The following is a 15398-nucleotide window of genomic DNA, read 5'->3' as shown; positions in this document are numbered from 1 at the left end:
TCTCAAGAGACACTATTCTCAAACTTCCGAATCCAGAGAAGCAATTTTACCTCGCCACAGATGCTTCATCTTCAGCTATAGGTGCATGCCTAATGCAGAAATACCAAGACACTTCACAGAAATGCCAAGAGACTTTGCACCCAGTATTTTTCATCAGCAGGAAGTTGTCACCAGCTGAAACCAGATACTCAACCATCGAACGTGAATGTCTAGCCATTGTATGGGCCATAGCCAAGTTCTCCAGATATCTACTAGGTGCTCATTTCACACTCCTAACTGATCATGCACCACTAGCATTTCTGAACTCAAAGAAGTTAGCGAACAGTCGTTTAACTCGTTGGAGTCTACAACTCACAGACTACCAATTTGAGGTCAAGACAATTCCTGGACGTGAGAATGTTTTCGCTGACACACTTTCCAGATGTATTTAATTCTTTACATAATTGTGTATATATTTTTCTTCCACAGGTGTAGTATATCAGTTTTGTATTGTCATATTTTAATTTTATCATGAAGCACCATGAAGAGAAGTAACTCATTCAATTCAAGATTTAATCTATTCAAGTATTATGCTTTGTACAACTTTTGATATTGTCTCATTTTCATAACCACTTGAATAGTGAAACAGGTGTTCTAAGTCATGAATAATTTTGTTCTCATATACCTGACACTGCATTTACATTTTTTTTTTAATGTCATCTTCAAGTTGACTTTATATATGTTACCTCAACCATTTTTCTATAATTTCATGTATCTTGTGTATATTTAAATATTTTTAATACATATGAGCATTTCTATTACCATACAAATGCTAAATGGAGGGGGGGGGGTAATATGTCACAGATGCCATTATAGATTTATTTGTATATTTCACATTTAAAAGCTTATGTGTAAATAGAAATATAAACCCTTGACTGAGCCTCAGGAATTACCCCACAAATCTAGATCCTTGACAGCGCTTCAGGTTTTACCCGAGACGTAATTACGATGTTGCAAATCTATTGGTTGATTTGAAAATAAATAAAGACATTTTAGCGCCAGAGAATTGACGAGAGTAGAAAGAAAGGAGTCGATGAAAGAATTTCCTAGTAGACAGTCGCGTTTTCTAAGAGCTCTGATTTAAAGCCTTTGTAATATTTTTTGTGCTTGTTGATCTGTAACTTGTACATAAGCTGTACTTACGTTTTATATTTAAATAAAGTTCCAGAGTTGTGTTTTAACAAAGAATCTTTTATTGTGAATACTAGATCGTCATTTATTCAACTATTTTAATTCAATTGAAATCCCCGGCACCACCACTCACGTTGTGACATCTGGCACTCCGACTAATACAAGTTTATGGACAACTTCTAACGAAATGTATTCAAGATCTAGGACCAATTTCTAAACTCTTCAAAGGAACTTCATTCTTATTTAACGAAGGACAGAATTTCTGTGTTTAACAGGTCAGTTGGTTATCGATAATTCTTTTATAAAGATTTTCGTTAGAGTTACGTCTAACTCACGAAATCTATTATTATATGTAATTGGCAAAAGGAATAAGACCAATATACATAATAACTGGCAATATAAAAGACCAGTAAAGCAAATAACTGGCATTATAGTCATTATAAAGAAGACCAGTAAATAATCATTTGTCTGGCACAAAGTAAACAGAAGACCAGATTTAACCAACTGTTAAACCAGTAAAAAAAAGTACTCGGCTCAATAGATCTATATATCGAAGCTTACGACTCCAGTGAAATACAATTTTACTGTCAAGCATTATTAGCAAATTGAGGCTTCAAGAACTTTGTCACTATATTATTATTATATCTGAGATAAAGCCAAAATCCAGATATTGTACACTTTGCTCCAATACAAGAAACTAACAAAAAAATTAAATATGGCTTCCGGTTCTAGAACACAACGACTCCTTGAATTGATGGAATTAGCAAAAGAGAAGCAAATTCCTAAGCCAGACCTGTGGGCAGAACGCCAAGAAGAGAAAGAATATCAAGAGCAAGAATCTGAAAAACAAAAGCAAGAATCTGAAAAACAAAGGCAAGAAGCTGAAAAACAAAGGCAAGAAACTGAATTTTGGCAAGACATCAAACTCAATTCAATGACACCGCAAAAGCAGAAAGAACTGACTACCATTCTCAAAGAAAATTCAGACATATTTACAGATGTTCCAGGCAAAACGTCAATTACGGAACACAATATAATACTTACTGATTCCAAGCCTACAAAAGCAAGACCTTACCCATTACCAGTACACTACAGAGACTTTCTTAAACAAGAAATTAACCAACTATTAGAGCAAGGAATCATTGAACATTCCAACTCTCCATATGCCGCACCAATAGTTCTTGTCAAACGGAAGCAAACGACAACTCCAAGAATGTGTGTCGACTTCAGACAGCTGAATAAAATAACCCAACTCGACTCATATCCTATGCCAAATCCTGAAGATCTTATGACCAAATTTTCAGAGGCAAAGTTCTTCACCAAAATAGACCTGTCCAGAGGTTATTACCAAATACCAGTCAGACAAGAATGCAAACAGTTTACGGCATTCACCACAGCTTATGGGCTATTCCATTTCAACTTCATGCCATTTGGTCTAGTCAACGCCAGCAGCACCTTTAATAGAGCCATTCACAGCATACTAGGCAATCGCTCTGACACAGTGTCATATATAGATGACATTTGCATATTCCATAAGACATGGAACGAACATATCAAAGGACTACAAGAAGTTTTCAGCATACTGAAACAACATGGTTTTACCATAAAGCCTAGTAAGGTAGAACTAGCCATGTCAGAAATATCCTTCCTGGGTTATAGAGTCAGCTACAATTCGCTGAGACCACAAGAGAACATTATTCAACGCATACTAGACATCAAAGTCCCCACCAGTAAAAAGCAAGTGAGAAGTATTTTGGGTCTGTGTAATTTCTACAGACATTTCATACCAGGTTACACAGCACTCATAGCTCCATTGATTGAACTCACTAAGAAAGGACAGCCAACGAAGATTCCATGGTCTACAAAGTTACATACCACTATTGAGAACATTAAAGCTGAATTCTCAAGAGACACTATTCTCAAACTTCCGAATCCAGAGAAGCAATTTTACCTCGCCACAGATGCTTCATCTTCAGCTATAGGTGCATGCCTAATGCAGAAATACCAAGACACTTCACAGAAATGCCAAGAGACTTTGCACCCAGTATTTTTCATCAGCAGGAAGTTGTCACCAGCTGAAACCAGATACTCAACCATCGAACGTGAATGTCTAGCCATTGTATGGGCCATAGCCAAGTTCTCCAGATATCTACTAGGTGCTCATTTCACACTCCTAACTGATCATGCACCACTAGCATTTCTGAACTCAAAGAAGTTAGCGAACAGTCGTTTAACTCGTTGGAGTCTACAACTCACAGACTACCAATTTGAGGTCAAGACAATTCCTGGACGTGAGAATGTTTTCGCTGACACACTTTCCAGATGTATTTAATTCTTTACATAATTGTGTATATATTTTTCTTCCACAGGTGTAGTATATCAGTTTTGTATTGTCATATTTTAATTTTATCATGAAGCACCATGAAGAGAAGTAACTCATTCAATTCAAGATTTTAATCTATTCAAGTATTATGCTTTGTACAACTTTTGATATTGTCTCATTTTCATAACCACTTGAATAGTGAAACAGGTGTTCTAAGTCATCAATAATTTTGTTCTCATATACCTGACACTGCATTTACATTTTTTTTTAAATGTCATCTTCAAGTTGACTTTATATATGTTACCTCAACCATTTTTCTATAATTTCATGTATCTTGTGTATATTTAAATATTTTTAATACATATGAGCATTTCTATTACCATACAAATGCTAAATGGAGGGGGGGGGGTAATATGTCACAGATGCCATTATAGATTTATTTGTATATTTCACATTTAAAAGCTTATGTGTAAATAGAAATATAAACCCTTGACTGAGCCTCAGGAATTACCCCACAAATCTAGATCCTTGACAGCACTTCAGGTTTTACCCGAGACGTAATTACGATGTTGCAAATCTATTGGTTGATTTGAAAATAAATAAAGACATTTTAGCGCCAGAGAATTGACGAGAGTAGAAAGAAAGGAGTCGATGAAAGAATTTCCTAGTAGACAGTCGCGTTTTCTAAGAGCTCTGATTTAAAGCCTTTGTAATATTTTTTGTGCTTGTTGATCTGTAACTTGTACATAAGCTGTACTTACGTTTTATATTTAAATAAAGTTCCAGAGTTGTGTTTTAACAAAGAATCTTTTATTGTGAATACTAGATCGTCATTAATTCAACTATTTTAATTCAAGTGAAATCCCCGGCACCACAACTCACGTTGTGACACTACCATCTAAATTTTTATGTTTAATGAAGTGCCTATCCAATAATCTTATCTAGATCATCAGATCTACTAGACTTGGCTCTCTTAATTATAGATCTGTCTAGATCTACTCTCATAAATATTTGACAAATTTAACCATGTCAAGCAAGAAATTAAGCGGAGCTCAACAACGCAAAAGAAAACGAGAACAAGAAGCGGATGCTAATTTATCTGGCTTATTCATGCAGAAGTTGACGACAAAGAAGAATCTGATATTGATAATGTTGGACAAGAGGCAGTAAATGATCCACCAAGTTGCTATCAACTGGATGACTCTCTGATGACCTCTGCGATATAATTGCAGCCGTCAAATTCATCTACTCAAACTGCTGAAGCCACTAGTGATAGTAAACAGCGTATGCTCCTTGATTCACATGATTTTGGTTACATTGATTTTGATTCCATTAAGGGCTTATCAAACGTAGCAGACAATCTTCGTATGGAGTTGATTTCTCGTGGGCCAGAAGTATTTCAGAACAAGGATTATTATTTTGCAGTAAGTGCAGGCCGTTCAATGACTTTAACATGGTTTAAACGTAGTCTTCCCAATGGAGAGGAAGATCTTTTTTGCTTTATTCCCCTTCTAAAAAGTCAGTGTACTGTTTCTGTTGTGTATTATTCACTTCAACAAGCAGTAACTCAAGATCGTCATTTGAGTTATCTTCTGGATTTTGTAATTGGCGACACACAGAGAGACTGAGGGATCACGAAAACAGTCCAAGTCATCGAATATCTTTTACTAAATGGAAGGAATTGGAACATCGGATTTCACAAGGTATGTTGATTGATATGGAAGTTGAGAAACAAATTCAAAATGAAAAGCAGAAATGGCGTGAAGTGCTGAAACGAATTCTGGCTTGCATAAAATTTCTAGCTAGCCAAAATTTGGCTTTACGTGGTCACTGTGAAAGTCTTGCTGAAGATGATACCGAATGTTACAATATAGGAAATTTCCTGGCCACAATGAAGCTAATTGCTCAGTTTGATCCATTATTATCAAGTCATCTACAGCATTCTAAAAATGTTCCGGGTTCAGTTTCATGTCACCAAGAATTCAAAATGAATTTATCAGTCTTCTTGCATCTACTGTCAGAAAGCAGATACTCTGTGATATTCGATGAAACAAATATTATGGACTAATGCTAGATTCAACACCTGATCTAGCACACCGGGAACAGTTATCAGAAGTTATTAGGTTTGTTGATGTTAATTTCAAAACCAAAAAAGTGACCATCAAAGAATCTTTTCTTGGTTTTATTCAGCTTCATGCAAAAGATGCAGCAACACTAGAAAATGTTATTGTTGAACAGTTGCAAGCAGACAACCTTCCTATAGCTGACTGTCGATCTCAGTGTTATGATAACGCAGCTGTGATGGCAGGAGAACTGTCCGGACTCCAACAAAGAATTGCCATTCGAAATCCTCAAGCATCGTTTGTTAATTGTAACAACCATAGCTTGAATTTAGCTGGATTACATGCTGCAAAACAGGATCCAGTTGTTGTTACATTTTTTGGTACAGTTGAGAAAATTTAAGTTTTTTTCAGTGCTTCAAATGTTCGATGGGAGAAAATAAAAGAATTGCTTGGAATTACATTGAAGAGAGAATGTTCAACACGCTGGAGTGCAAGACAAGATGCGGTGAATGCAATCCACGAACAGTTTGATGGATTTTTACAGCTGTTAGAAAACCTGTATGAAATGTGATGAATTTCAATTTCATCACTCTACTTGATTTCTGGCATGCAGTTTTGTCAAAAATTGACCGGATTCAAAAACAACTGCAAGATCCATCAATGAATTTCCATGACGCAGCACTGGATTTAGAAGGACTGCAGCAACGGCTAAGTAGCATTCGAGAAGATGTTTGCATCACTGCAGTCAATGCAGCTAAAGTTCTGTGTGAAAAATTGGGAATTAGGATAGAAGGAAGAATTAAACGTCGAAAACAGATGCCTGGAGAAAATGCTGGTGATGCAGGACTCGCTGCGGTTGAAGAAATAACTCGCATTATGAAATCAGTTATTGATAGACTAATCCAGGAGATGACAACACGATTTGGTCGTCTGAAGACGTTAGATGAAAAGTTTGGATTTCTATTCAACATCAGCAAATTGTTTGCTAATGATACCTCTAATGATATTCAACAGCACTGTGCTACGCTGGCTGACTTTTATAAAACTGATATCGATGGAACTGAACTGTTCGTAGAAATCAGTGACTGCAGATGCTACCCCAAGCAGCCCATTAGAATTACTTTCATTTATTATTTCATATGGCAATGACATATTTCCAAACTTGCGAATTGCTTTGCAAATTATGCTGACAATCTCTGTGTCAGTTGCTAGCTGTGAGCGTTATTTTAGTAAACTAAAAATCATTTTAACTTATTTGAGAGTTCAATGGGTCAGGAGCGTCTGTCAGACTTGGCATTGCTAAGCATAGAAAAGGAGCTGGTCGAAACAATTAATTTTGATGATGTCATTGACAACTTTGCTAGTGCAAGATCACGAAAAGTATTTCTATAAGAAATGGCTAATGTTGCTTCAGATTGTTCATTAACTTTGTTTACAATAAAAAAATTTAATTTATTGATTGGTGATTGTTTTAATGCAAATAGAGTAAAGGATGGTTGTCGGACACGCTAAGCCATTCTCCGACCATTTTTAAGTTTCAAAATTCATAACTCCGTAATGGTCTAACCTATGAATAAACTGATGGTGTCAATGAATTCGTCATCCTTTTGTCTATAAAAATAGCTATTTTGTAATGTATCACTACGCATAGTTAAAATTAGATCTGATGTGAAGAGGGGTAGGTTGGGTTTTCTGATGCGTAAAAGTTTTCGTCATGATTTTTGTCTCTGTAAAAGTTGTTGGCCGGTTTGGAGATTTATCGGACACTTCAAAGGAAATAGATGTCTTCTATATATTAAACATGTTATTATTAAGACATTTCATCCTTAATTTTATTATTCTGTACATTAGCGCAACGACACAAGCCATATTATCACTTTTCCCACGCTCCACGCTTTCATTCTCGGCTTGTAACTGACGTCACACCACGGCCACTACTTTGGGCCTAGCCTAGCTGGTCGCGCTAGGGGAAAAAATCGCCTCTGTTGGGGGTGAGAAGAGGAGGAGTATTCTCTCTAGTCTACCTACGGGGCACTTTTTTTTTCCCCGTAGCACAGCTCCACTAGCGCAGTGCGTGCCTGTCTCACCTTAGCCTTTATGGTACCAGTCAGATAATTGCTAGTCTCCTGCTCTCTCACCTGCTTTTTTTTTTTTTTTTTTTTTAGAGCGTGTAATGGTATGCTTAAGAGACGTGGAAAAAAGGGAAAAGGGGGGGGGGGGAAGACTTCATGTAGTATACTCTCTTTTGATTTTGACAATCTCTTAGAATGTTGATGTTTCACACAATGGCCATTTAGCGCACCTGGTCGATCAATAATTGTAGGCTCGAGGTCTACAATGATATTGCTATTGTGACTTTTTTTTTCAGCTGCCCATTGATGCCAATTTATTATTGTATGTATATGTGCACTTAAGTGCTATAACATTTGTACATATTTGTTGCATATTAAATGGTTTAAAATAAATGGTTATATGTTTTGCATACACCACTTTTTTTTTTTTTTTTTTTATAAATATGTTACGAATTTTTTTTTTGTGAAACATGTAACAAACACACACAAGAACACATACATAACTTAAATATACATTTTGTACTATATTATTTTAACAAACAACAAAATTATTCTTGTAAATGTTTAAAAAAAAAACAATAACAATTTGTTTATTTCCCCATAAGTACTGTGTCAAGTTATTTCCCTTTGATGACTAGCGTCATATGACGATTCGTTTTCTTATTCAGAAAGGTAAAACTTGTTGGCCACCCCCTATTTACATGTTTAAGTGGGAAAGGAGAGTCTGGGTTGTACAATTTATCTGTTTCTAGTGCCTATTTAGAAGCATTATATCTGGGTTTTAATTGGGTAATGCATCTAGGGGCTTAAAAATCGTCTTAGCTCCAGACCCTATCTCGTTCTTCCCCTTGGGAGAAAAAAAGCTAAGTTTTACAGTAGTCTACTTTGACCCCAGATAAAATTACTTTCTCTCAATATAAAAGGGAGCTGTACGTGTCGGAAGTGTGACAAAATAGTCCATGCGCAATATTTATGCGGAAGTTGGGTAGTAAACATTCAAATAAAGAAGATTTAATAATAATACATCGAGGTGTCCGATATGCGAGACGAAACCCGGGTGTCCGACAACCATCCTTTACTAGTCTAGATCTATAGATTACGCATACTAATGGGGGGGGGGGGGCGCCAACAGGCTATGCCGCCCCGGACGCCTGGCACCATCGGTACGCCACTGCTTAAGTGACTTAAGACTACGATTAGTCAGTTTAGTATGATAAACCTTAACTGTCCTTAACCAATAACTGGCTTAACCAAAGCCAAAGCTCGCAAATTATGAAATAGATCTAGAGTAAAGTGCGAAGTTCGAGCAGTCCCGATTTGACAAGAGGTTCGAACAGTTCACTTTTTATTGCTATAACTTTTTTACTGGAATGTTTACCGAATTACTACTTTATTGCTACTGCGCATGCGCCTTTTTTTTTTCACGTCTGCTACGTTTTGCTTCCTTTTCCTTGACAAGGCAAAGTTCATCGTCAAGACAAACTTGAGAGGTATGGAATTATTTTTTTTTTATCATACGGTAAACAATGGGAGGGGTCATGGGCTTAGGGCTATTTTTAAATCTGATGACACATCAAATTAAAGAGAATTCTATATTTGGCATACAGACATATCGGGAAACACTTTTGAAAAAAAAAATATGTTGTGCATTGAGTGTGAAGTTATTTATTAGGGTTTTTCGAGCTTTATTGCAAAACTATAGCGTGTTAGTAAGCTCGAGCAACATATTTCTTATCTGTTTGTAATAATGTACGGGTGTTTTGTAGATTATCAGGATTAATATTTCTAATTTAAAAGTGCAGATTAAATTAATATTTAAATGTAATTTTCTAGTTATGTAGATCTACTACATCTAGATGTTTTTGTTTTTTTTTTAGATTTCTAAATTGAATACACTTGACCCATCGGCTACCATGAAAATGTCTAACGGAAGCAAAAAAGGAAAAAGAGTTGTCAGGTATGATTACGACGTAAAGATTTTGAAAACTGCCATTGATGAATTGAAAGCAAAGAAAATGACTTTGAGACAGGCTTCTAAAACATTCTGAATACCTGCGACCACCCTCCACGACAAGCTTCACGGAAAGCAACCTCTCGTGCCACAAATTACTCTGCTAACGAAAGAAGAAGAAAAGAAACTCACCGAATGGCTGATTCAGATGGCTAGCTTAGGTTTTGGAAAAACAGGTGTAGAGGTTCGGGAGACTGTGAGGTCCATGATACGAGCCAGAAAAAATAATGGTAAGACTGATAGTGAAGATCATGTACCACTTCCGCACCGTCAATGGCTATATGGTTTCCTTGCCAGGCATCCAGAACTTTCCATACGATCAACCATGCCACTAGGTAAAGACAGAGCTCTTGTATCACCAGGGGCAGTGGAGTTATGGTTCAACAAGTTTCAACAGACCATAGAGGCCACTGACCCCACAATATTCACCAGCCCTGGGCGTATATTCAACGCTGATGAGACGGGATTCGCATTCAACACTAAGACCCGTCAGATTGTGGCAAGCAAAGGAACCAAAAATGTGTATAGTATCACATCCAACACCAAATCACAAGTATCCGTTCTCGCATGCTGCAGTGCAGCGGGGCAGTACATTCCATCAATGTTAATTTATCCTTACAAGAGGATCCCTCAGAAAAATTTGCTAGAAAAATTTCCAGATGCCTTACTCCAAGTGTCCGACAACGGTTGGGTAACTTCTGCCATTTTTTACAGTTGGCTCAGGGACATCTTTATCCCATCTACAAATAATCTCCCAAAACCTATCATACTCCTTGTCGATGGCCACCCAAGTCACACATCCCTTCTTGAGACATCAGTTATTTGTTCTGAAAACAAAATAATATTATACTGCTTGCTCCCACATGCCAGCCACATATGTCAGCCCCTTGACCAGGCATTTTTTGGAGCCATCAAATCTGCGTGGAAAATTGCAGTTAAAAAACATGTTTCAAATGTTGGGGAGGGTGTCAACTTAGAAACTTTTGCTGGAGTATTTAAGCCACTGTGGGACAGTGTTACTACTCCAGTGTTAGCATCCAACAGTTTCAGAGCTGCCGGAATTTGTCCCTTTAACCCAGGCAAAGTAATAAGTTCCACAAAACTTTTGCCTAGTAAAGTTTATTTGCATGAAGAAAATGCCATTCAAACAACAGCTTATGAACCTTCATCCCCAGTCGAGGCAGAAATGTCTGTACCAGTACCTTCCATCGATGTCGAAGCCTTTTCATTTCAAGAATCAGCTTCACCCGACTCACTTGACTGCTCACCTTCCTCCCAGAAAGAATTCCATTTATCGCCATCTCATACTGATGCTAACACATCTCTATTGCCTCTAGACATCTCTCTAGCACTCACACCCTTAATATTTCCAGACCCAAAAGGAACGCCTATAGACAGTACATGTATTGTTCAGACAGGTGTCTCTAACACCAGTGCCACCTATAGCCTACCCAGTTAGTAAAGAGTCATCCGACTCACCATGTACATCACCAGTCATTTGCCATATTTCGACTAATGAAGCTCCGCCAGAAAGCCCTATCTCCAGCCCTCTGGAATTCAATACTCAGCAAATAAATGCTTTGAAAGAACATTCACATTTCATATTTGATGCAATGACAAAATGTGAGTTGTCTATGTTTTTCACCAGACTTGAAGACCCACAAAACCATAGTTTTCCAGATTCGTATCATGAAACAAAATTTGACAAATTTACCGCTCTGATTCGCGCTGTTGCGCATGCCTTTAGAGAAACCAATGCTCAAACTAAAGTTACGCCGCCCAAATCCACGCCACCCAAAGCCACAATATCTTATGACAATATATTCAAACTACCTTCTTTTGTGAAAGGTAGTAAGAAAAAATCAAAGACCACACCAACATTACCATGGATAATCAGCGGCGATGAATTTAGAAATGTATTAAAAAGGAGAATCGATGATAAAGAAGAAATAGAAAAAAAGAAAACACAAAACAAATTAAAAAGAGAGGAAAAGAAAAAGAAACGAGAAGAGGAAAAAAACAAGAAAAATGAAGAAGAAAAGAAAGAGAAAAGAAAATTGACTGAGCAAAAGAAAATCACAAAAGAAAGAAAAAAAACAAAGGAGCCAAGAAAAAGACAAGTGAAACAATCAAAGCAGGTCAGAGGAACAACTGAAGGAAAAGACTGTGGTATAGACGAAAATGAGGATCCATTGACAAGAAAAGATATGGAGATAGAATTGGTAAAGGAGGGTAATGTGATGGTCGACGACGTGGGCTATTTCAAGAATGACAACTGCTTGGGGTGTGGTACAAGGGACCGTGGGGACCTCTAGATTGTCTGTGACACTTGTGACTCTTGGTGGCACACTATCTGCACTCATAATGCCAAAGATTTGACAGCTAAAGAGTTGAGAACTTTTAAATTTGTGTGCAGCTGGTGTTGCCCCGGTCTTGCAGAGTTACATTGAATTTAGAGGTTCCCTACATTCTGCTATGTATAAAACTTTAATGTACATAATGTATATACGTATTATGAAATGTATATAAAGACTTTAGATGTAACATAAATGTTTTAAATTAATCTGTACATTTCTTTTGTGTATTTTAAAATCTGTTATATATAAATGTGTTCATCATCTTTGTAAATAGTTTATTTATTAATTTATTGTAAATACTGGTAGTTATATTTTATATTTCTATAAATAAAATTTAAAAAATAAAAAAAAATCTTATGTAAATAAATATGTACATATTTTTATAAAAATTTGTTGTTTTTTTTTATTTTGTTTTTAATATCTCTAATTTATACCAATAGTGCCAGAAGCTTTAAGATAGTGATATTATACATTTTTAAAATGACCACTAGCAAGAACTAAATCATGAGAGAGAATTGAAGACAATATAATTATGTGTCTGGAGGAGAGCTGGTTTCAAGCCTGTTACATCAATTGCTCTGAATGGACCCCCCCCCCTCTTTTCCCCCAAGTCCACTGAGCATGGTTGAATCGTAGATACGCTCTGAGTGGGAAAGAGTATGAGGTCACCTATTAATCCTCCTTCACTCCCTCCCCTTCTAAATCATTCTCCCAAAAGAGGCTTTTTACTGCTCTACAGGTAACACTGTCTGATGACCTTGGTTGACGTCAGTGACCAGACGTTAAAGAAGTTGTGGAGAGTGGGAAAGGTGGTAATGAATGATGTTCTTGCGCTAGAGTAAAAAGAAAATGACTTCGTTAGGTACTTCGATAAACTGACCTAGATCCATTTTTTTCTCTCCTAAAAAATGGCTGAAAAGTGTGTCAGCACATTTTACCCTTTTTTTAGGGGTGGTCATTTCCATCAAAGTTTCAGCATATTGTATTTGATTTGAGGACTAATTATGATTACTTTTTGTAAACATAAGATATCAGAGATCATTTTTATTTGCTTTTGAAGCCAATCTGTTAAATTTTTCTTAACAAAAGTTTATGTGAAAGTTGACATTTTTACAACTTTTTTCCTATAAAAGTTACAACAATGCTGTTTGCTACAATAATTTATCATATTATGAAATGTGTATATTTCAAATTTCATTAAATTCTCTTGGCGCACTTTAAAGATATTTGATATTGAAATTAACAAAGACAAAGAAGGGTAAAATTTTATTTTTTAAATAAAATAAAAGTGTTTATGGTTACAACAATCTCACTAATTCTATTGAATTTAGCATGTTAATATATATAAGTGTGCTAAATTTGAACTTTGTAGCTTGGCGCACTCTTTAGATATTAATTTTCAAAGTTGATGGTTAAAATCTATTTTTAGTAACAACCAACACTGTGATTTACTGGAAATGGTCAATTTCTGTCTATCACGAGCTATTTTTTAGAAGCACACATAGGAATTTTTCATTTTGTTTAACTTTTATAGTGTTTGAATGCTAGATAATCTATGGATTATGGAGAGGGAATGTGTCTTTATTATAATGACTTTGTAATCTGCATATTTTAAAGTAAAAGTTTAATTACTTTAAAAAATAATATTAAATATTAAATTTTTTTTTCATATTTTTAGCTCAATGAACTAATAATTAATTTTATTTTCTGTGTGTTGTTTTTTTCTATTAATATACATGTAAATTAATAGTTAATAAATGAGTACATTATATTTTTAAAATGATGAGCTATTATTGCACAAAAATTCAAGTAAAAATCTTTTAATAACTTCTAAAAAAATCGCAAGGTTTCTTTTTTATTTTATTGTCCGAAGCAAGAAATTTTTCATTTACAATCTAATTTTTAAAGCATTTAAATTAAGGCATTTTAAAATGATTAATTGCCAGTGCTCTACAAAATGGTTAAAACTGTTTTTTTATGAAGTTTATGAAACTTATAGTCATTAAATTTTAGGAAATATTTTTCTGCGCAGTGCTATTTTCATTTATAATTTATAAGAATTATCTATCTGATGCATATAAATAGCTATTTAAATACAGTAGAATTATAATTAAACAAAATAAAACACAATACAGATCTCTGATTTGTTTTATTTGTGATTTTTGGGCTCATTTGATGACAAAATCACATATATTTTTATTTTTTGTCGAAGGCTTTTTTTATATATTAATTAACTTTTTTTCAAAGATTTTATTGCTTGGTCTTATTTTTTTAATTTATTTTAACAGAATACTGGTTAATGTAAAAGAGTGTGAAGTTTCAACCCCATATCTTTAAGACTTTTTATAATACAGTTAATTTAAGTTCAACTGTCAGTTGTTTCGGTCACAGATTTTTTGTTTATTTACAAAGGCTAATTTTTGGCCACTAAAAATTTAATAACTTCCCTCACAATTAACTCAGCAATATAAAATTTGTATCATTGGAAAGCATTTCTCAAGCTCTATCTAACTAAATAGGTTCCATTGCATTGTGATCATTTTGAAATTTTTATCGAAGTACCTAACTTCGTATTGAAAATTAAAGATTAAAGCATGTTTAAGATATATTTTCTTTGACCTGCTCGAGCTTACTAACTAGGGGGAGATATACGATCGAGGAAAAGTACGCTTGGCGATACCCACCCTACTCCTCTTTGACCTCATATTTAATTTTAACTAAACCTAGTCCTAGTGATACATTTTAAATAAGATCTATTTTTATAGACAAATGGACGAGGAATTCAGAGATAGCATCAGTTTTTTCATAGGTCAGACCGTTACGGTGCTATAAAAATCCAAACTTGAAAATTGCTGCCAGCGGGCTTAATGCGCTCGAACTTCGCACTTTACTCTAATTAAAATAACACAAAAATTTTTTTTTTTTTTTTTAGTTTCACAATAAAATATTGTCAATATTAATATTAAAGTTAACTAATTAAATTATTAAACTAATCAAATCTATTTGAATTCTATCTAAAATGCTAAGAATCTATAATAATGTATATTATTAAGTATATAGATTAAATTGATATTAACAATTATTTAATTTTAATCAAAAAATCATCATTACCAATGGCTGGTGACTGGTGGTGAGTTCATTTTTTTCCCCAAACAAGCTTGAGAGGAAAAATTGCGCCAATTAGTTCGCAATCAGTGATTACTATAAACCTAGATCTAGTGTTTGATCAACTCGTCCAGCAATTACAAAAATCTAGATCGAGATTTTTACATGCTATGATTACATGTAGTGAGGATGTAGATCTACATCTAGCGTTCGTTACTCAGAAAAACCTAGATCTGGAACACATTGAGAGAGATAAATCATTAGTCGATTAGCCGGATATGACCCGCGACCTGCGCG

At 35.1% G+C, this 15398-nt stretch overlaps 2 protein-coding genes across 2 annotated transcripts; both read left to right on the top strand.

Annotated features, from left to right (window-relative positions):
• The first annotated feature begins 5560 nt into the window (after window positions 1-5560).
• LOC129928768 (uncharacterized) lies at window positions 5561-9676 on the top strand. The gene is made up of 3 exons (XM_056044571.1): window positions 5561-5936; window positions 6170-6627; window positions 9506-9676. Exons 1-3 carry the CDS (start codon window positions 5561-5563, stop codon window positions 9674-9676), a joined length of 1005 nt encoding a protein of 334 aa, XP_055900546.1.
• Window positions 9677-9787: 111 nt separating this feature from the next.
• Window positions 9788-11098, top strand: LOC106054447 (uncharacterized). The gene has a single exon (XM_013210302.2). It carries the CDS (start codon window positions 9788-9790, stop codon window positions 11096-11098), a length of 1311 nt encoding a protein of 436 aa, XP_013065756.2.
• The last annotated feature ends 4300 nt before the right edge of the window (window positions 11099-15398 follow it).

The sequence above is a fragment of the Biomphalaria glabrata genome, chromosome 10 (genome assembly GCF_947242115.1).
Source record: "Biomphalaria glabrata chromosome 10, xgBioGlab47.1, whole genome shotgun sequence".
Taxonomy (NCBI): Eukaryota; Metazoa; Mollusca; class Gastropoda; family Planorbidae; genus Biomphalaria; species Biomphalaria glabrata.
Note: the sequence above shows the minus strand (reverse complement) of the source record. Positions and strands in the feature narration are given on the sequence as shown.